The sequence below is a fragment of the Ceratotherium simum genome, chromosome 7 (genome assembly GCF_057802395.1).
Source record: "Ceratotherium simum simum isolate JZ-2026a chromosome 7, ASM5780239v1, whole genome shotgun sequence".
In the NCBI taxonomy this organism is placed as follows: domain Eukaryota; kingdom Metazoa; phylum Chordata; class Mammalia; order Perissodactyla; family Rhinocerotidae; genus Ceratotherium; species Ceratotherium simum.
Genome location: NC_141906.1, coordinates 4,835,721 through 4,859,343, shown reverse-complemented (window position 1 = coordinate 4,859,343; position 23,623 = coordinate 4,835,721). Strand labels below are relative to the sequence as shown.

General features: G+C 39.4%; 1 protein-coding gene across 1 annotated transcript; it reads right to left on the bottom strand.

Annotated features, from left to right (window-relative positions):
• Nucleotides 1-871: 871 nt before the first annotated feature.
• Nucleotides 872-23,623, bottom strand: CCDC34 (coiled-coil domain containing 34). Its single transcript, XM_087433073.1, has 6 exons — nt 23,280-23,623; nt 18,344-18,476; nt 12,351-12,458; nt 3,906-4,064; nt 2,887-3,028; nt 872-1,406 (listed from the first exon to the last, which is right to left on the bottom strand). The coding sequence occupies exons 1-6, from the start codon at nt 23,606-23,608 to the stop codon at nt 1,192-1,194; spliced, it is 1,086 nt and encodes a 361-aa protein (XP_087289199.1). The 5' UTR covers nt 23,609-23,623; the 3' UTR covers nt 872-1,191.

Here is a 23,623-nt window from a genome sequence, read left to right as displayed (position 1 = left end):
TAAATAGGAATCACTTTTAAGGGAACTTACTGAACTTTATATTGCCACAACAAATTTTCATTTCTTGATGGTCCCCTAAAAAAAGACAGACTTTTAAAATTTAATACAAAGTGCTGAGTGCTATTTTAATAATCCTTTGAACTACTATCCTTAACATGTATTTATCAATAAGATCTGTGATCCCAACTTCAGTAATATATCACTTAACATTTAACATTAAAAAACAATGCAGTGGGCCGGCCCCGTGGCTTAGCGGTTGAGTGCGCGCGCTCCGCTGCTGGCGGCCCGGGTTCTGATCCCGGGCGCGCACCAGGGCACCGCTTCTCCTGCCACGCTGGGGCCGCGTCCCACATACAGCAGCTAGAAGGATGTGCAGCTATGGCATACAACTATCTACTGGGGCTTTGGGGGGAAAAAAATAAATTAAAAAAATTAAAAAAAAAAGAAAGAAAGAAAAAAAAAAAAAACAATGCAGTGATAATCATAATTTCAACCTTAACAACCTAACTGATCATAATTAATGTATCAGTATTTGTACAAAGTATAGCAAAATATTAGTGTCTCAAGATTACTATATCTTAATCTAAGATCCAGAGCACAATACAATGTTTTAAAATTTTCCTTTCAAAAACCCAACCTTCATTTCTTTGTTACAAAACATGCCTCCAGTTAGTTACTTATAAATATTTACCTAGGGAAAAATATACCAAAAGCCATCAACAAAGACTGTTTTTGATTACTCTAGGATTCTAAACCGTTTAGATTCTTCTAAGAGTTATCTTGAGCATGCAGTGTAGAAATGCTTGTTTGAATAATTTAAGTTTAATTTCATTATGTTTGTAAATATAAACACAAAAAACAACACAGAGTATGAAAGAACACAAGAAAAATTGTTGGTTTTATTGGTATTATAGTATAGTCTTAATACAAGCTAAATACAAACACAATTGTTAGATATTCAGTCACTTATCTTGTGAAACAATATGCCAAGATCAACCTGAGGCATTTATAAAAATGAAAATGTATAAAATTCTTTCCACAATTAACTCTAAGGACTCCACATACAAATGCAAAAATTTGAAGTTGTCAGTAACCCCATCAAATGTTGAGCTATGGACTGAGCAGTAAAAAATGATTTCTGATTTTGAAATTAAATAGCTCCAGGTAAAACCATGCAATTTCCCACATCTACTATCTTTGTATTCTGCACAGAGTCCCAAGGCCAAGATGGTTTCTGGCTTTACGAACCACCAGAGACGATGGCCTGCGCGGTTGACCGGGCACAGGCCTTGGAGTCTTCTTGCTGGATAGATCCTTAGCTTCTTTGGGAGGAGGCATATGAATTGGTTTCCACGGAATTGGATTATAAAAGGCTGGTTCTGGATAAGAATTTCCACTGTAAAAACCTAAAATTATTTTAAAAAATCAGAACAAAGTAAAATAAGAAAAACATTTCTTGAGATTAAAGAAACTATTTATTTTTAAATTGCTAGAAAAATGTTAAAATATCAAAAAGGCAAAAATATTATTGATAAACCAATTTGATTCAATTAAAACTTGAACTCTCGAATATTTTCAAACAATACTTTTCAAATACAGTAAATATTGCAGTAAAAATTAAAATATAAATAATTCTAAAAGTCCAAAGAATGTCAATGTGAAAACCTATACACATAAAAACTCACATAAAAATTTTACGAAGAAATTAATTCTAGAACCCTTAAACTGAACAACATTTTCATTTTCTTAACTCAGTCTGGGAAACCGCTGATTGTATTCTAGTTTCCCCTAGTCAGAGTTTATAGAAAAAATTTTTTTCTTGCATATGTAGCTGAAGGGAATCAAGATTCTTGTTTAGAATCACTGAAATTTTAAATTACTGTCACCCAAATTTAATCAGATTTCATATTATCACTGTAATTTTGATTATTAATTAAGAGCAGTAGAGCACTTGCGGATAAATGTTTATTAGAACAAAGCTCATTAAAAATGCAAAAAATTTAATTAAATAATCCTTTATTTTAGCAATTTAGTCATTACTATGTATAGTCCCACCAAAAGTTTTAACTTTACTGTCCAAATGTTTGGTTAAAACCACTGCTTATTACTCTTTTTTCGAATAAGAAAGAAGAAAAAGGAGCAGGCCGTGCTCAGCAGCTGTAATGGATGACCTCTGTGACGTGGGGGAGAGGCCCAACCCAGACAGCAGGAATGTGTCATTCAGATGGCGGCAGCCCACTCTGACTGCGTAGACATGTCAACACACACTTCACCAACATGGTCAAAACAAAGTCTGGAATACGTTCTACTGTGTGAACAAAACAGAATGGGAGTCTTTTCAATAATAAATCACTTAAACAAGTGAAGGCAGCTGTCAGCAAGGTATGAGCTTCCAACACAGAGCACAAAGGAAAACAAGCATCGCCATTTCTAATGAGAGCAGCCTTAAGGCCAGCAGGTCCTGGGTCCGGCTCGTGTGCTGTCTAGTATTCCATCCTGCAAAAGGACTGCACCAAAGACACTGGAAGCTCTCCCTTAATGAGGCTTAGAAGAAGGGGAGGAAAAACGACCCCTCAAACATATCCTGATGAAGGCTGTGAAATCCAAGAACTGTAAGAAAATTTTACTTGTTTCTTAACGTTAGAAATCGTTACTTTGCATTTTTGCAACAATAGCCTTTAAAATATATCTGATTTATAGAGAGTGACAATAAATTTGTAGTATCTCCACAGGAATATAGTATGTTATAATAAAACCTTCCAGAAAACAGTAATTTGAAAGAAAAATGATTTTTACACATTTCTATTTCTGTAAAAAGGAAACATAATGTATAACATTTGCTCCTGCAAGCCATACTTATGTAAGCCACATAACATAAAAACCAACCTGTAAGTTTTCCATTGGCATAACCATAGCTCTTCGCAGCTGGACGAGGTTTATTTTTTGCATTTTCCAACCATTCCTTAAACTTTTTTTCTGCTATTTCCTTTTTTTCCTGTAATTCAGCTTGCCGTTGTTTTTCTTTTTCCTTAAAATGACAAGACCAAAGACTCTCCAGGGATGTTCCGTAACTAAAACTTCTGCGCAGATTCCACTGACTCCTCCCCAGTCCCTCCCCACCCCAATGGCTTACTGATCATAAACGCTGAATCATATTTCTATAATTTGAGAGCAAAATTTAACATGATCAGGGAAGTACTATGAAGGTGGATGCCCCTAAACAACAATAAGACATCAAACTCAAGAAGAAAACAGCGGGCCAGCCCCGTGGCTTAGCGGTTAAGTGCGTGCGCTCCGCTACTGGCGGCCCGGGTTTGGATCCCGGGCGCGCACCAACGCACCGCTTCTCCGGCCATGCTGAGGCCACGTCCCACATACAGCAACTAGAAGGACGTGCAACTATGACACACAACTGTCTACTGGGGCTTTGGGGGAAAAAGAGGAGGAGGATTGGCCATAGATGTTAGCTCAGAGCTGGTCTTCCTCAGCAAAAAGAGGAGGACTGGCATGGATGTTAGCTCAGGGCTGATCTTCCTCACACAAAAAAAAAAAAAAAAAGGAAGAAAACAGCAATTTGCTGTTTTAAAATAGAACAGTAATTTGTAATAATGTAGTAAGGCTTTCCACCTAAGTGCATCAAAAAATACTGAAGAGCATTAGCAACGATAAAACATTGGAACCTGACTGAAACAATATCAACAGGCTTATTAATATTTCCCAACCTGAGAAAGCCACAAACGCACACTCACTTCTGAAGCGCAGACAGAGAAAAGCAGGGACAGCTCCGTGTGTTTACCTGAGGCTAACACAGGGCCAATTCCCCACTAGAAACGTTTTATGCGATATGGTTGGCACACAGGAACACCAGAGCCATGCATTCTAACTGCTCACTTGAATAAAAATACCTTTTCTTTCTTCTTCTTCTCACATTCTTCAGCTTTTTTTTTCTTTAACCATTCTTGATATTTTTCCTTTGCTTTTTCGTGCAAATGTTCTTTCTCCAGTTGCTTTGCTGCTTTTTCCTCCATTTCTTTATTAATTTTTTGTTCTTTTTCTTTTCTTTTCTTAAATAAAAACAAAAAAAATTTTAACTGGAATATCTGCAATTATCCTCATATGAGGAAAAGTGTTACATACAGTCATTTTCTAAACTTCAGTGATTTTCTTAAAATAGGTGGTAACAGTGGTTGCACAATGTGACTGATGATAATATACACCCGCAATTACCTGGTCAATTTCAGTCTACCAGCTTGGCTACAAGTTTCACGATGGCAGTTACAAAGATCTTGCCTGGGACAGTGTTGAATAAACAGTAGGTGCTTCAATAAAGATTTGCTGAATAACTTAGTGAACAGAAATTACAGCCTGTTAGATTGTCCTGAATCTTAGTGTTTTTTAATGGATGTTTATCCTCACTCTAATATAGGAGCCACATCTGAACACATTTCCTGGACAGTTTGCCAATACAAATACTTGGATAAACCTTCACCATCACTGAGTTACACAGGACAAATAAATAACATTTTGGTGCATTAAATATTGCTATAAGGGCACACAGAGACGAATCTCTGGCTGTGTAATTCTTTTAAGTCTTACATAGACCAAGTTTGATCAGGAGATTGCAGCAATTCAGTTACATCTTCAGGCTCCACTTACAACTCTAGTTCTCTTGCTACTTCCACCACATCTGCAATTACTTCCTCCACTGAAGTCTTGAACCCTTCCAAGTCATCCATGAGGGTTGGAATCAACTTCTTCCAAACTCCTGTTAATGTTGAAATTTTGACCTCTTTCCATGAATTGTGAATGTTCTTAATGGCATCTAGAATGGTAAATCCTTTCCAGAAAGTTTTCAACTGATTCTGCCACATCCATCAGAGGAATGGCCAGCTACAGCCTTACAAAATATATTTCTTAAATAATAAGACTTGAAAGTCAAAAGTACTCCTTGATCCACGGGCTGCAGAATGGATGTGTTAGCAGGCATAAAACAATATTAATCTCATTGTACATCTCCATCAGCGCTCTTGGGTGACCAGGTGCATTGTAAATGAGCAGTAATATTTTGAAAGGAATCTTCTGAGCAGTAGGTCTTAACAGTGGGCTTAAAATATTCAGTAAATCATGTTGTAAACAGATTTACTGTTTACAGTAAATTACTGTCATCTAGGCTTTGTTGTGCCATTTATAGAGCACAGGCAGAGTAGATTTAGCCTAATTCTTAAGGGTTCTAGGATTTTAAGAATGCTAAATGGGTACTGGCTTCAACTTAAAGTCACCAGCTGCATTAGGTCCTAACAAGAAGTCAGCCTGTCCTTTGAAGCTTTGAAGCCAGGCATTGACTTCTCTCTAGCTATGAAAGCCTAGATGGCATCTTCTTCCAAAATAAGGCTGTTTCATTTACACTGAAAATCTGCTATTCACTATAGCCACCCTCATTAATTATCTTAGCTGGATCTTTTGGGTAACTTGCTGCAGCTTCTACATCAGCACTTGCTGCTTCACCTTGCTCTTTTATGTTATGAAGATGGCTTCTTTCCTTAAACCTCACGAACCAAAGTCTGCTAGCTTCAAACTTTTCTTTTACAGCTTCCTAACATCTCTCTGCCTTCACAGAATTCAAGAGAGTTAGGGCCTTGCTCTGGATTAGGCTTTGGCTTAAGGGAATGTTGTAGCTGGTTTGATCTACTGAGACCACTCCAACTTTCTTCATAACAGCAATAAGGCTGGTCGCTTTCTTATCACTCGTGTGTTCACTGGAGTAGCACTTTTAATTTCCTTCAAGAACTTTTTCTTTGCATTCACAACTTGGCTAACTGTTTGGCTCAAGAGGCCTAGCTTTTGACCTGTCTCAGCTTTCAACATGCCTTCCTCACTGAGCTTAATCATTTCTAGCTTTTGATTTAAAGTGAGAGAGGTGTGACTCTTCCTTTCACTTGAAGGGTTATTAATTGGCCGAATTTCAATATTGCTGTGTCTCAGGAAATAGGGAGGCCGGAGGAGAAGGAGAGAGACAGGAGAACGGCCAGTCAGTGGAGCAGTCAGAACACACACAACACTTATTAAGTTCACCATCTTACATGGGTGCAGTTCCTGGCACCCCAAAACAATTACGATAGTGACATCAAAGATCACTGATCATAAACCACCATAATAAATATAATAATAATGAAAAAGTTTGAAATATTGTGAGAATTACCAAAATGCGACACATACATAAAGCAAGCAAACGCTATTGGAAAAATGGCACCAAAAAACTTGTTCGACACAGGGTTGCCACAAACCTTTAATTTGTAAAAAATGCAATATCTGTAAAGTACAATAAAATCAAGTATGGCTTTAAGTATTATACCAATTAAGTCTTATAACCACAATATGAAGTAGATACAACTATGATCTCACCTCATAAATGAAGAAACTAAGGCAAAAAGAGGTTAAGTAATTTGCCTAAGATCACACAAATCACTACAGATCACCCAGACACTGAAATGAGAGAATGTTAAAAACAATTTTATGCCAATAAATTCAATTTAAATGAAATGTCAAAATTCTTTAAAATATACCACTTTACAAAACTGATTCAAGAAGAAACAGAGTATCTGAATAACCCTCTACTTGTAAAAACAATTCAGAACTTAAAACTTCCCCACAAAGAAAACTCCAGCCTCAGAGAGCTTCACTGGTGGATTCCATCAAACATTTATGGAGGAAATAATACCAATTACTACACAAATTATTTTAGAAAATAGAGAAAAAGGGAACACATGCAAGGTCATTTTAAGAGTCCAGTATTACTTTTACATCAAAGCATGGAAATTATAACATAATCTCAGGAATAAGGCAAGAAAACTGCTCTCATCATCAAAACCATGAAAACTTAGGGATACATTTAACAAAAAATGTGTGATACTCCGGTACACTGAAAACTCAAAAACATTACTGAGAAAAATTAAAGATGACCTAAATAGAAAAATAATGTTTATAGATTTAAAATTTGTATTAAGATGACAATTTTCTCCAAAATGATCTATATATTTAATCCCAACAGTGTCAGGTACTATTCAAGCAAGCATGATTAGGTAAACTGATAAGCTGATTGAAATTCAAACAATTTTGTAAAAGAAAAAATAAGATGGAGGATTTACACTATCTGATTAGAAGAATTATAAATTCAAGAATTATAAAATTATAGTAACAGGCTAGTGTGGAACTGGCATAGGATATAGATAAACAGAACAGAATAGAGTCTAGAAATACACTCATACGCATATGGTTAACTGATTGTAAACAAAAGTGGCAAGGTAACCAAAGAGGAAAAAGATTCTCTTTTCAACGGGCAGTGTTGAAACAACTGGATATCCATATGCAAAAAAATGAACCTTGACCCTTAACTCACACCATACATTACACATACAGGTAAAAGCTAAAGTTACAAACTTCTAGCAGAAAACAGTGGAGAAGGTTTTACACTCTTGGTGTAGGCAAATGTTGCTTAAATGGGACACAAAACCCAGAAACTATCAAAGAAAAAGTGAAACATGGAACTTTATCAAAATTTAAAACTTCTGCTCTTTAAAAAAATACCATTAAGGAAAATTAAATGGGAGGAAATATTTGCAATACATATACGTGAAAGGCTTAAAGGAATATATAAACTCTTACAACTTATTAATAAGATCTACACTCCCTCCACAAAATGGGCAAAAATTTAAACACAAAGCAAAGCAAAAAAGACAAGAAAAAAGATGCAGAAACAGTTAATAGTGCTATGGACTGAGCTGTGTCCCCCCAAAATTCCCATGTTGAAGCCCTACCCAGCATTGTGGCTATATTTGGAGAAGGGGCCTTAAAGAGGTAATGAGGTAATTAAGGCCACAAGGGCGGGGCCCTAAGCCAACAGAACTCGTGTCCTCATGAGAGGAGGAAGAGACACCAGGGATGCGCATGCAGAGAAAAGGCCACGCGAGGGCAGGGAGAGAAAGCTCCAACTGAAGCCAAGGAGAGAGACCTCGTAAGAAACCAACCCTGCTGATGCCTTCATTTTGCACTTTCAGCCTCCAGAACTATAAGAAAATAAATTTACTTTGTTTAAATTACCCAGTCTGTGGTATTCTGTTATGGCAGCCCTAACACAATAAGCTTATAAAAAGATGCTAAATATCATTAGATCTTAGAGAAATGAAAATTAAACCAATGACCTACCACTACACACTCACTGGAATGACTTAAAATGAAAGAGATTGACAACATCAAGTTTGGAGGATGTGGCGCAAGCAGAACTTTCATACAGTAGTGGTGGGGACGTAAAATGGTACAAGCACTTTAAAAAAACAGTTTGGCACTTTCTTATAAAGTTAAACACATACGTACCATACAACCCAGCAATGCAGTTCCTAGGCACTTACCCAAGAGAAATGAAAACAGGTGTGCACAAAAAGACTTGTACATAAGCGTCACAGAATTTTATTCATAATACCTCAAAACTGGAAAGAACCCAATTGTCCATCATCTAGTGAACGGATAAACAATTTATAGGATTCCACAGAACAGAATACTACTCAGCAATAAAAAGGAACAATCTTAACACAAGAAATATCAGGAAATTTTAAAAACAAAAGAAGCCCAAACACAAAAGGATATATATTCTATGATTCCACTTAGACAAAGTCTAGAAAAGAGGAAAGCAGACTAATGGTTTCCTTGGAGCTGGGGCTCGGTTGGGTGGGGAGCTGGGGCTGAATGCAAAGGTGCACCAGGGAACTTTTTGGAGTGACGGAAATGTTCTGTATCTTGCTGTGGTGCTGGCTACACAGGTACATAAGTTTTTTGTCAAACCTCACCAAACTTAAAATAGGTGTATTTTATTATAAGTAAATTATAGCTCAATGAAATTGATTTTAAAACATCAGACAGGCTCTCTGTAGGATTTAAACTAGAGACGAGAATGGAATGCCTTTAGTTAGCAAAAGGAGAACAGAGCAGGCACTCAGAGAGAAGCTCTGAAAGAGTAGCCAGCCACTAAGTGGCTTCAGATTTTCTGGCACACTGGTTCTATACCACACAGAGCACAACAATAAATCTTCCTTTCTTTAAGATGGTGCCCTGAGAAAACCTTTGTTTCTTGCAACTAAAGGAAACTAACAAAACAACTGGCTTCTGAATTTCTATTTTGGTTCCCTCAATAGTATCTGCCACAGAGCAAAATTATTGAAGGCATGAACGATGCACTGATAACAGTGTTATCAATCATATGCTTTGTTGATCTGAATTAATTTTTTACATTAAAAAAATCAGTTCCAGGGCCGGCCCCGTGGCTTAGCAGTTAGGTGCGCGCACTCCGCTGCTGGCGGCCCAGGTTCGGATCCCGGGCACGCACGGACGCACCGCTTCTCCAGCCATGCTGAGGCCGCGTCCCACATACAGCAACTAGAAGGATGTGCAGCTATGGCATACAACTATCTACTGGGGCTTTGGGGGGAAAAATAAATAAATAAAATCTTTAAAAAAAAAATCAGTTCCATGTTTTGAGAGTTAAAAATAATTTTATTTTTAAATAATTTTTAAAAACAATGAAGGTAAAGTCCCTTTCACAAAATATGTGATAACACACTGTAAAAAACAAATCTAAAAAATGAATTAGTATGAATTAGTATTACACAAATGTAAGAATACCAGATGAGATAAGCCATTTATTTGAAAAGGATTCAACAATTTAGTCATAATATTAGAAACTAGCTTTGTTAATGGATACATAAATTCTTTTTGTCTGATTTTTTGATAGAACACAGTGAAAATGACTTAGGGAAAATAACACCCCAGATATAGCTAAAATGTGAATGAAGCTGGAGGCAGCAGAGGACCACACACCATGAAATGTAAACAGAAGAGAAAAAAGCTAGATGCCAGACAGGAAGAGAAGAACCAGGAGAGCAGTCTTTACAAATAGAGGTAAATGTAACTAACACTGAAATAAGAAATCTGATAGGTCTTAAAGAACAAAAAAATAGGGTAATCAACTATTCCTTAACACGCACAAGAGTTCTGCAGAATAAGTAAATTTAATTTCTCAGGGTTCATTCTTGAACTATTCTCAACCTTATGGAATCTTGCTTTCAATAATTAGTGATTTATGTTAGGGCAAGCCATTTCCCTCCAAAAGAAAGAAATTTTTTTCTCAAATAATTGGATTAGATCTACTGCCACTAATTAAAACAGAGAATATATCATCTCTCAGCCATATCTTACATTCTTAGACAAACAACAACTATATTTGATTGGCATGGTAAAATGAGCTTAATGGAGTTAGAAGATAAGAGAAGCTTTTAGAGGAGAAAGCATACTATCCTGTACATGTAAAACTATTTTGCCTTATAGTTATAAACTTCAAATCACCCAAAGCTCGGTGACACAGACATATTTTGATTTTGGCATTAATTCACAAAGAACTCTTTCTTATTGTATTATGGGATGAGGCAAATATAATATTAAGAAGAAGAATTTACTTCTGAAGTAAAGAACAAATACATTTATGGTTATAACACACATACATCTAGCCAATTTCTTTACAACACCCGGATGAAGAAAGCTAGGTCATCTTCAATTTACTGAAATTACTACTAGATACTCTTATTAATACCACTTGGCATTAGATTCAACAACAGTTAAGGACAAAAAATTAGAATTAAAAATTTAAAACTGTGTCCTACAATTTAAACATGTGACTAAATTCATAAAGTCAGAGAATAATAAAAGCAGTATCATTCTAAATATGTAAAAATCACAATAGAAAACAAACTGACAACAAGATAAGTACTTTTAAAATTTATAACTTGTGATTCAATACAAGAATGTATTAAAAGTGAAAGGAAGATAATACACTTATTCATTCATTCATTCCAATAACGAATGCTTACTATATTACAAAGCATTATGCTAGATGTTGTAATAGATAAAAAGTTATATAAAAAATAATTCCTATCCTTAAAAGTCTTCAAATTACAAGGGAAGTGAAGACATATGCATAATACAAAATAGCAACAAAATATATACATAACACAAGGCAGTAGATGACAGTGTATAAATTCAACAAGGATTCAAGAAGGAAAGAGTTTCCAGGATGTGATCAGCGAACGCTTCGTGTAGGAAATGCTCTGAGTCAGATAATAAGCGGAAGGGTAGGGTGGAGGATATGATGAGATTCCATGCTCATGAAATATCATATAAAAAAATAAAGAAGTGAGAAACGGAAGGGAAGTGTTCTCAAAATTTCTCACAAGCACCTAGCCCTGGGGCTGGGGAGTACATTCCAAAGCTCAAAGTTTCTTCGAAATCTATTGTGTATCTTAAAAATCATAGAAAATTCATGTTCTATTCCATTAAATATCAGTGCTTGCTTTAACATAAAAATAACATTTTTCCTCTCAAAATTTTCCAGTAAAACTATACTCCAAGACGACAATCATTATTATCCTGCACACGCTCTCAAAAGAATGCCAGTAAGAAGCAAGAGCACAGAGTGAAGGGAGCCACAGGTGGAAGAAGACACCACTCAGAGAGCAGAGCAGAAGGTCTCCAATCAGCCAGGCTAGAATCGTCAAAACGTTATGCAGAGGACAGTGGGGAATCACGAAAAATATATTTTGAGTTAGGGAATGACATTCAACTTTTCCAGCCAGATTAGTCTGGCAAGGACACAGAGAATGGAGTTATTCATTCAACTAATATTTTGGGGCATCTATTGTGTGTCAGGTACCAATCTAGCTGCTGGAGAACTGAACAAAAGAGGCGAAAATCCCTGCCCTTATGGAGCTTACATTCCAGTACAGGGAGATAATAAGTAAGTCGAAAGATGCAATGAGACCAGACAGGAAGAGATCACAAACAGGAGTGGTGACTGTACAGGAAAGGAGGGGATGATTGTAAACAAGAGAAGTCTGATCATGCCCAGGTGACTGAGATGACAGGAGTACTAATAATATAAATCAAGGAGGAGGGTTCTATCAAAAGAGAAGGGGCAAAAACGGGTTGTTTTAGATTTGCAGGCTCAGAGGTGCCTACTGACCCAACAGATGGAAATGCGAGACTCCAGGAGGTCAGGTCTAGAGACGCAGACTTCGTGACCACCTGCAGCCAGACACAAGTGGAAGCCACACGAGGGAAAAGGGAGAGACGCAGAGAGCAAAGGCAGAAGACAGAGACTTGACAAATGTCCATGAGGGTGGGAAAAACATCAGGTCAGAGAAGAAGGAATCTAAGAAAAAATAAGAAAAACCTAAGCAATGAGGAGTAATGGGAAGAAGACTTTGCAAAAGAGACGTCAGTATGCTTGTGTGCATTTTTTTCCTCCTTACCTGTTCATTCTTTTTCTGAACCCATTCCTTGTGCTTTTCTTCAGCAATTATCTTTCTTTTCTCACGTTCTTCCATTTCTTTTCTTTTTTCTACCTGTTGATTTAATTCCTATGGATTTTATTCAAACAAGAGGCAACATTTAATAGGAGTATTCAAATCATGTATTTAAAAAAAGACTGAGATTAACCAAATTAAACAAGAATATAGTCTCCTCTATAGAAAATATACCATTAGTGACAATAACTTACTGAAATAACTAGTCTATGATGAAAAGAAAGCATTGGTAAAAAGTATAAGTCATTTTTTAGAAATGCAAATAATTGCTTGGCAGCAAAACACTAGTTTCTTAGACTAAACTTCAGCTAAATTACCCTCATTGAAATCAACTTTCCCACACATAAATTTTGGCACCACTGCACGCTATTGGCAGAAGCTCAAGAGAATTGCAACTTTCTTTACAATTATAAAAAGCTTCTAGATTCTTGATGAAGATAAAGGATAGGAATTAAATAATCCCTAAATTAAAAATTTAATTCAGAGTTATACCAAAGAAGAAACATAAAGAAACCATTCCATTTTCCTTAGGGAAAAAAAAGAATCCAGGTTTTTCTTCACTGATTTTATAGCTGTTGGATTGTAAAACAAAACCACATTCATATCCCAGGTTATTTAACTGCCTTGCTGTCACTCGATTCTACACGTTTGGGCATTTCCTTAGCAGAAAGAATGTAGAAGGTATGGCCAAAGAAAACTACACACTGAATGCCACCACTCTGTCACTCATCAGCTAAATTACTGCATTAGTTGAGAATGCTGCTCAAACTAGACTCCTAGGACTCCACTACCATAACTGCTGGTTATTTCTCTTCTCTTTCCTGAGACACTAATAATCAGATACTTTTATATATCTTGCATTGGACCCCACTCCTCTTCCCCATCCCTCTCTTTCCCAAAGACCTCTGTACCTGCAGTGGAAAGGACAATTTTTAAATTCACAGACAATTCCAGTGTGTTAAATCAAAGGAAGACAAAACTTGACACCAAGAACGTATCTTTTACACTTTAGAACTACTGGTTACAGGGTACCTGTCTTCCTTGACCTCTCATCCTAAAATTCTGCTGCATAGAAAATACCTGCCTTCACTCATTCAGAAAGTCTTCCAACTTGTAAACACTATACTCCTCCTACCCACCCCCCAAAGGAAAATATCCATCTTGTTTTCAAAGGATTCTTCATTACCTCTGCAGCTGCTATTCCTTGATTATTCACTTAATACTTTTTTTAGGGAACACCTACTATAAAGATAGCAAGAACTGAGACACAGGGATGAAATTCCAGAAGTCTCTGATCTAATCTGATTCTAAATACACAAAACAACTAAGTGCTACATTGTGAGGTACTGTGTGTAACAGGAGCTCAGAAAAGGGAAAGGAAGAGAAGGGAAGATGAGAGGAGAAACAGTGTAGTCAGAAATGTAGTCAGACCAGGGTAGTCAGAAATGAGCCCCACAACAGGAACAGTGAGGAGATGACTTGATGGGAAGGGAAAGATTGGGGGGGTGGGAGGGTGACTAGAAAATTAGAGTGTGGTACTAACTAGAGGGAAAAAGGTCTTTTGAGACAGGCAGAGTAAATTGAACACTACGAAGCAGGAATACACGGCAAGAGGGATGATTCAGAACTCTTAATGATGGAGGTTGAAGACTGCATTTGAAGAGATCAGAACTACTCTGAGGGAGACGGACTAGGAGGCTGCCATAGTGTGAGAGCTGTAGGGGGAGAAGGCCTGGACTTGTGTCAGGAAACAAGAAGTGGGGGAGACAGAGAGAGAGAGAGAGAGAGAGTGAGTGTGTGTGTGTGTGTGTGTGTGAGAGAGAGAGAGAGTGAGTGTTTGTGTGTGTGTGTGTGTGTGTGTGAGAGAGAGTGTGTGTGTGTGTGTGTGTGTGTGTGTGTGTGAGAGAGAGAGAGACAGGCTAGATACATATCTGACAACCATATATCCAAAGTTTTCAAAACAGTCCGAAATTTACAACTAAAAATATGATTGATTATACTTATGTACCCTTTTAAAATTCTTCTATAATTAAACTTAAAAAATCAGACTTTGCGTTTGGTTCACAAATTTCACGGTTCACAGATTTTAGCTGATGTTGATAGAAGAGTTCAAGATGAAAGCAGGGTCAAAGGACCTAGAAAATGCTACCACTGACCCAAACTGCTCTAATCTCAGGATGTCTGTTCGAGTAATTTGCTACCCAGAATATATATCGCATTCTGAGACACAGCCCTCCCTTCCGAGGCTGCCCCTCAGAACTTCCCACCCTGAATGCCTCCATCTGTTCACCACCAAGAAGGCAGCCTCTTCCAGACACAGCTGGAGTCTTCTCTCACCAGCCCCTATGTCGTCTTCTGGTACACCACTGAACTTCAACAGGATTACAGCTATTTTCTCACGGAGTAAACACCTGATTGTGGAAAACTCAAATCCAAAGAGGATCCTAAACATGCATTTTTATTTCAATAGCCGTTGCCGACTTTCAAAGAACTTTTTACCACTGAAGGTAACAATCAGAAAAACTGACAGTTTTGAGTTTCACCAACTCTATATCCTGCCTTATTTCTTCATTAAGGGCTGATGAATGAAATGGCCAAAGGCAACATAAAAAAAAAGAAAAAGCACCTGGATTATTCACAAACTAGATAATTTTTATAATTTAGAACAGATTGCACTAAAATGTTAAATCAAATGTTAAAAATTAGAATTAGCCAAAGCCAATAGAGAATTTAGAGCAGTCTGCTAAAGAATTTTTTTAAATAATAAAAATTTAAATAAAATTTATATGAACTACAAAACCAATATGCTAGTTTTTCATAATACTAATGTTCAACATTTACCATATTTATCATCTCAACAGTTACAAATGTAAAAAATTTTGTAAACAGGTAATTTTGATGGATTAAAATAATTTTTTAACCCAATCCTACAGAGATGTCCGAAACAAATCTAAATGTCTGTTGCTGAAATCAAATTTATGAGAGGGGATGATCTTATTAATGACCCAATTATCCTTTAAGTTTTCAAGGAAGAAAATAAGAAAGCCAGGGTAAGTTCAAAATTAAATACTAAGTCTGACCCATTTACTTCTAAAATACATCTTGGTCTTGTGGAGAAAACACTTACTAAATTCGAAGTCAAAAGAACTAGGGTCCAGTCCCAGCTTTGCCACTGAATGAAACCTCGCAAAGTTACTTTTTGGCTCTCAGGCCTTAACACAGATCTGAGATGAACTGTTCCTTATGATTACAAATCTACGCTTTTAATGATATCATTTGTAAACAAATTAGAGATACAGTAAATAAGGAGAAAAATAAGGAAAGCATGACTTAGAAAATAAAAGAAAGGGAAAGGCATGAAAAGAATGTGAATACCACCATAGCTCAAAACAAGCTTATAATAAAGTGGGCAGTTGGCCTACATGTTATGATGTCCCCCGCAGGACTGACGCGTAAGATTCACGTAAATACTTTCACTGCTTCAGGGTTAAGTAATGACACAGCCATAGGAAATGTCAAACCACTAAATACATGAAAAGGTTTTAATCTTTCAACCGATTATACTCTGCTACCTGTTCAATCATTGTGGTAGTGACTTTATACTCGTTATTTTAACCTGGTCTCAAAACCAATCTTCAATAGTTATCTCCTTTCCTAATTACAACTGATTTTTGAGGATTCCCATATACTAGGCCATATCGTGATGTGCACTCAGTCCTCATAACAACACTAGGAGGTGAATATTCTCCCCCTTACTGATAAAGAAATCGAGGCAGAAAGAGGGTAAGAATTTGCCCAACGTCCAAGTTTTGAATCCAGGAAGTATGGCTCAAGAATTTATGCCTTTACCCACTCTACTACTGTCTCTCTAACGTCTGGCTTATAGATGAAGAGACTGCAGCTCAGAGAAGTTACGTCACTTTCCGAAGGTCACAGAGTTAGAATGGCAGGGCTAAATTTCAACCTTGTTCTGCATGACTCCAAAGCCCAGCTCCCGTGTGAATTTTCTGTAATTTAATTAACTTCTTTTATTGCATGCTGATGCTAAAAGTGAGAGTGACCCTCCTTTTCTTAATGTAACAAGTGACTTCTAGTGAGGCTGGAGATAAAGCTAACTACCATACTGATCTCCACTTCACCACTGACTTGCTAACTCAGTGTTTCCCAAACTGTAGTCTAAAACCAACTGAATGGGTTATGAACAGCCATAAAAAAAAAACAGAATACCGGGTTTTCCACAAAATTAAGATATTATTTCAGATATGTATGCATGTGTGTGTGTGTATATATATATATATATATATATATATATATATACACACACACGTGTGTGTTTGTGTGTGACCTGAAGCAAACTAGATTTCTCACAGTGAACAAACATTTTGAAAGATACTGAACTAAATAATGGAATTAGGAATGTTAAAACTTGAGGGTGAGGTCAGAGAAGTAAGAGTCTGGGGTCTCAATAATCACACTAATTCTGAAAATAAATGAAAAAGCTTTAAGAAGGCTATGAACAGCAATGATATCAACAACACCATGGTAAAAACAACACCAGGCATCTCTACACTTTGTTCATGATCCTCACAAAAATTCTGTGACACAAGTATGATTTTATTCTTACTGTACATGAGGAAATTCAAGCATAAAAGTTTAAATAACCCGCCTGACATCAAACCATAAGGTCTTTCTCAAGCCCTGTGCTCTTCTAAGAGGAAACAAGTACTACTGTGTACTTTTCCAGGAATAAATTTGTATTTTAGAATACAAAGCATCATGCAATACGGACACAGCAGAATGTACTGGTTTCTACAACAATTTGAATCTTGCCAAGCCTCCTGAATATGTGACTGCCTACCTTGTTAGAAACCCATCATGGAAACAGCAACTAGTTTCAAAACTGATATGGAAAATTTATTCCAAGGAAGATCACAGAGGGCAAAGCTTTAGTTCCAAAGATTTTTACAGCAACACGGTTACTAACATATTAGTGAACTGGTTAACTATGTCCTAACATATGTTTAATACATTTTAAATATATTTTAATAATCTTAGGTATTTAAAAATGATATTGTAAAAATATTTAATGCTATCGAAATATGTTAATAATGTAACAGGCAGAAAAAAGCAGGTTACAAAAGAGTTTGATCCTGTTTCATTAAAAACAAGACATATCCCTCCCCACTCACATCTACTTGGTTTCTGTGTTTGGACAGGGAGAATTCAGAGAGTGGGTCTGGACACTGGGGAATGTCAAATTATCCAAATCTATTTCATTGCTAGGTTCCAGAGAGCCACCAGTAAGAGTTCAAAGAATGAGGGATTCATGTGAACATGTATCTCAAACTACTTTTTAAGTTTGGAGAGTGAGAGCTCAGAGAGAATCACAAACACAGAAGTGTCCACAGTGGGGCAGGAAGGCACAGACACTGATGAACCCTGAAAGCCCCACAGATCCGCATCTGCCGGCACAAATTCTCTCCAGGGTATATGCTCTGCGTGATATGGGGGTCATTTCTGTCTCTATTTCAATTTTTGTTTCTCTCCTTTCTTAACAAGTTGAATTTACTTTAATTAAATGTACATATGGTGAAGTTCTGTTCTATGTGTCTGTATTATACATATATACATATTTTTAAAAAAATTTACATAGAAAAAAATTTGGAAGGCTATACATCGTAATATTAATGATGGTTATCTTCAGGTGGTGAGATTAGAGGAGACTTTAATTTTCTTAATTATGCTTAGCTGTATTTTCCAAATGTTCTTATAATAATACGCATCATTTCTACAGTAAGAATTATTAAAACTGATATAGCAAACCGATACAAACGCACAGACTTTGTTTTGGGGGATAATGACATTAAGATGTTAGTTTTGACAGCAGCTCTACTTGGTGAGCTCATGGATTAAAGAAAAAGGATATTGGCTAGCTTCACCTCTAGAGCTTTCTGCTGCAGACGGTCACGTTCTTCTTTTTCTTTGCCAACAAACCACACTTCCCATGGTGTCAGGCTGCTTTCCGGTAAGCGCACCTGCTTCTGTTCTTGGTTATCTTCTGATTCAACCGTGCTATTACAAAAGAGAAGACACGACAGCACTCAAACTCAAAATTCTTGGGCTTACAAGTCAAATCACTGAGCTGTGCAGTGAAAGCAGAATTTAATAATGGATTTACAATACAGTGATTTTTATAAATAAATATATATGAATTAATTATAGGTAAATATATACTTGAAAAATCATGAACAGGAAGTCCAATATTTGAGTTAGTTTATCCATTAAACTGCCTTTGAATTCCTTCATCTTTTAAAATCACGTTATTTAAAAACCCAATGGGATAACACACCCAGTCCATTTGCCTCAATGACAACAATTTTTTATTCTTAAAAATCTTACATCTGGCCAACTAATTACAACACATGATCCTAATCAGATGCTGGAGCAGACTTTTCCATTTTCCTCCCTTAAATCGTTCAGGGAAAAAAAGAATATGCATATATACAGAGAGAATGATAAAGCAAATGTGTTAGTTACAGATTCTGGGCGAAGGGTGAACAGAAGTTCTTTATACTCAACTTTTCTGTAAGCTTGAAGTTGTTTTGAAATAAAAAGTTACAAAAAAATATATGGCCTTGTAATGTTTTGGTTGACTCCTTCTTGCCAATTCTCAGGCAGGGTGTCCGTGACCCTCCACAGTTTGGGTACCTCCTACGAGGGCTTCCTTCTCCACTACGCACCCCTGTCAGTCTGTCTCTTCTTGGTACATGGAAAAGTGACTACTCTCTCAAGCTCAAGAGAGGGGAGGGGAAATACTGTAAGTACATACACACAGAAAGAACACAGGGCCTTGGCCATATATACAAGCCTCATAAAACTTAGGGAAAGCTGAACCATCAGCACCCACGGAGAGAAAGGTTGTTCAGGAGCCAAGGCAGCTCTAGAGACTAGGTTATTATAGACTCAGCTCCTCCTTGGTCTTTAACATTCCTGCTTCAGGCAGCCAATTGCCTCGCCTACTGCTATGCACAACTTCTTCTACCTCATAGCTTTAGCTTACTCATTTTTTTCTGCTGCTATTTCTTCATTCATCCGTGCCCTCATGGAATTTGTATTTTAGTGGGAGACGCTGTTGATGTGTTTACTTCGTATATATCTCTCCTCCTCCGCCTTGCAGGACAACCTCATCTGCCCCCATAGTTTCAACTATCCCTAGGTGCTGATGAGGCCCAGATCAGTCATTCCAGGCCAGATCTTTCTCCTGAGCTCCAGACTTTTATTTCCAAACATCTGGTAGACAGCTCCACTTAAATATCAAATTTGGTCAGTCCCAAACAAGTCTGATCATCTTCTACCATCCACCCACTACCCTCCCCACCAAGAAAAATTTTCCTCTTCCTCTGACAATCCTCTCTCAGTGAAGAGTACCAACACCACCCAGTTAGCCAAGGCAGTAACTCTGACCCCACCTGCATCCTGTCCACACCAGGTCCCCTCACTTCCCACACCTATATAATCACCTAGTCAGGCCTATTCTACTTCTTTCAATTTTCTCAAGCCATTCTCTTTCCCAGCCTTACAACCAGTCTGGACATAAGCGGCCTTTCTCCCTCCATTTCAAACCATTCTCCACACTGTTGCCAGATTCATCCCTCAAATGCATCCTTCTATCATGTCACTCCCCATCTCAAAGTTCTGCAGTGGCTCCTTTGCCCACAGCTAAAATCCAAACTCTGCAGCCTGACATCCATGAACTGGCCCCTGCCTCTCTTCCAGCCTCTTCTTTGACCAGTGGCTGATCCAGACGCTACATCTGTCTTGTTGAATTGGGCAGACTGACGAACTTGCCACATCCTTGTGCTCTGCAGCTTTGCCTAAAACTCTGAAGTTCCTTTCCTCCACCTCCATCTCTCACACAGCCAAAGTGAGAGCTTAGACTTGGGAGCAGAACCTTTGGGGTGAAGCTCTATCTGCGTCTTCCAGCTATGGACACTTTTTAACCTCCTCAAGCCTCCCTTTTTCACCCGTAAAACGGAGATGAGAGCAGTGGCTAGCTCACAGGCACCCCACAGGCATGCGAGAATCCATGCTAAAGCCCTCAGGCCAGGTCCGGGCACTCAGGGAGCATTTGGTACCCATCATTTAGGAGGAGGAGGGGGATGGCTGCTTTCTACTCTCCCTTCAAACGTCAACTCAGGCATTATCTTCAGGGCCTCACAGGGAAACTCTGCGAAAAATCCGACTAGTGCCTTGGGCTTCTGGCTGCTCGTCCCTCTCTGCCATAGGCCATGAGTTCCTTACAGAGAGAAAACACGTCTGAACTCTTTATTTCAAGAGTCTAGCTTAGGGCCTAGAATACAGTAAGCTCCTAAGAAATGCTTGTTGAAAGAAGAGATCAGTGTTTTCTAAAAAATGTTTTTATCACGTATCAGTGTTTTTTAAAAAATGACACTTAAAGTATTAAATTTCTTGCCTTAACATTTTTAACATATGTGTTCAAAATGTGTGGCATATACACTACACCTCTACCCATAATGAAGACAGACTTGATAAGCAGCTGTTTATGACCAGGACGTTTATTAAGGCATGAGTTCCCAGTGGACAGAGTGACATAAAGCTGACTAAACAGCAGGCCCAAAGCATATTATGAGACTCCAGGAAAATACTTCTCATTATCTTGTCTGAAGCCAACTGTGAGCTTCCTCTCAGTCGTGCCCAACACACCTGAATGCATTCGCTAAGCATGGCTCTATTTACACCTAAAATACCTGGGGCTCAAGTCCATCGTGGGCAGTTGATGCCTGGGTCTATCTCAAAACAGCCACACCCTCTTAGTTCGCCACGGTCAGATCAGTGTGGCAGGTGAAGGATGGAAAAAAGGCCTGAAATCCCACGCAGCTCTACGTTTACACCCTGGTCCACGGAGAGGATGCTCAGTGCCCAGAGCTGTGGCTGGATTCTGACTCAGGCCGCCTGCTCTCCTCATCCCATCAGCCCCAGACTGTCCAGGACACCAACTAGAGGTGAGAAGCAGGGAGGAGGAACGAGGGAACTTGCTCAACACTTCTCCTCCTGAAAGGAAGTGCTAGGTGTTCTGAAGCATTTGAAAACAATCACTGCATCGACCAGTCCTCCAGGAAGTGGGAAATGGGCAATCATTCAGCACACATTTACTGAACACCTAATAAGCTTCTGACACTTGCCACACACAAGGCCTGACAACTGCATTTTTCCCATACCACGTCCTACCTTTTCCTTTGATTCATAGGAAATGAACTGTGATAAGAAAGGAGCCTTAGCCCTGAGATGCTACCAGCTCATTCGGGCTTTGGCTAAGGTGAGACATCAATACATCTGGCTCCTCTCCTGGGGAGCTCCACTTGTTCAGGGCTTTGGCTCTTGGAAGCCAACGCAAGGTCTCAGGAGCTGAGCTGTAGTTTCGATGGCCATGATTCCTTAGGTTGCTAAACCGTGTCTACATTGCTTAGTCCTGTTGATTGGCTCAGAGGGTATTTTCCAAAGCCTTAACGTTTATTTTAAAAATCTTCGGGACCAACTCAGTCCTGAAGAATCCCTACAAAGTCCCACATGAAAATGAACTCCTGAAACCCTAATTCTACCAACAAGCTCTACTATCTGTTTGATCCGAGAAGGCTTGTTTCTTGTTGCCACAACTGTCTGGACAACTGGCTTGCTTGGTTACTTATAGATCTCCATTCCCACCAATGTACTTACTTTTACTTCTCATTCTTAAGAGACTCACCATTGTAACCATGTAGGAGTCACCTCCTACTGCTCCATATTCCATTCACTCACTCTAGGTATGACTGCCTCACACTGCAGGGGCCATCTTGCTGCTGGCACATAAAGCATGGGTCCTCCGGTCTGTATTTCTTAGATCTCCTGTACTGTGCCTTAAACAGCTCGACCCTTAAAAACTTGTGAATGCTTTCTGAAGATGATGAAATGAGTCTACCCCACAATGGACCTGCTTTACTAAGGCTGTCTCAGAAAAAGATATTTCTGCAGGAACAGGCCCTTTGCTCCTTTTCTATATACCCAATAACAGGCATAAAGCATAGGGAAGAGAGAACGTGACCAGTATACCTAGCTACCAGGTCCGGCTCTGCTAATAACTAAGTGTATGCCTTTGAATCACTTTTTATTTGTATTCTGAGCCTCAGTTTTGTTACCTGTAAAATGAGTGGCTTGATCTAGGCTTTAATTCCACGACAGCAGACCATGTCTATCTCCCTTACAGTCCCCAGCAGCTAGGCTAGTATGTGGCACAAACTAAATGTTTGCTGAATGAATGAATAATTGTAGAAATAAACAAATAACGGTGGTTTTAACAATCTCTTCGGTTCTAACACTCTTCGATTGGATGACACCTACTGCACTGTAAGTAGGTGCTCGGATCAGCCCCAACGTCGTCTCTGGGTGCTGTCGCCGACAGCGCCCACCTCCATGCTCCTCACCGACGACATAAAAGCACAGTGCTTCCTACACCCTGCTTCACGGGGCGACAGCCGCAGGGGCTACGACGGTGCAGGAACCCACGTGGACCAGAGTTCCCGTGGCCACGATCTGACTCTTGACTATTCATAAAACTCCTGAATGGCAGCAAAATTTTGCGTGTTGGAGCCCGCGTTCTTCCGGGGAGTGAGGCTGCAGCCACCCCCACCCCCACCCCTGGGAAAAAGGCTTAGGCATCACAGGCAGCCGGTCGTCCTGTGCGGAACCGGCCCCGGAGGGCGCGCCCCCAGGCCCCGGGCGACGCCAGGCGGTCCGGCCGCCGGGGAGGCTCTCGGCGGGGCGGGCCCTGAGGGGGCCGGGGAGACCCCCGCGCAGGGCTGCCCGGCCGGCTCGGGTTACCTGCCGCACCCCCGCGCCTCCGCTGCTCTCGGGCTCGCCGCCGCGGCCCCCGAGTCGCGGGCATCCGCGTCCACGTCGTCCTCGTCCTCCCCGTCGTCGTCCGACGGGAAGCTCTGGTGGCCGAGGGGGGACAACAGCGACAGCGTGGACGCGCTGCAGCTCGACGGCGACGGCGGGCACAGCGCCCCCGTCTCCGGCCCCCGCCCGCCGGCGCCCGCCGCGAGGACGGAGGAGGAGCCCGCGGAGGGCCGGGACCAGGACCTGCGGTCGGCCGGGCCCGGGGCGCCGGGTCCGGGCGAAGCCGCCCCCAGCCGGCCCGCCGCCCACATCGGCCGCCAAGTTCA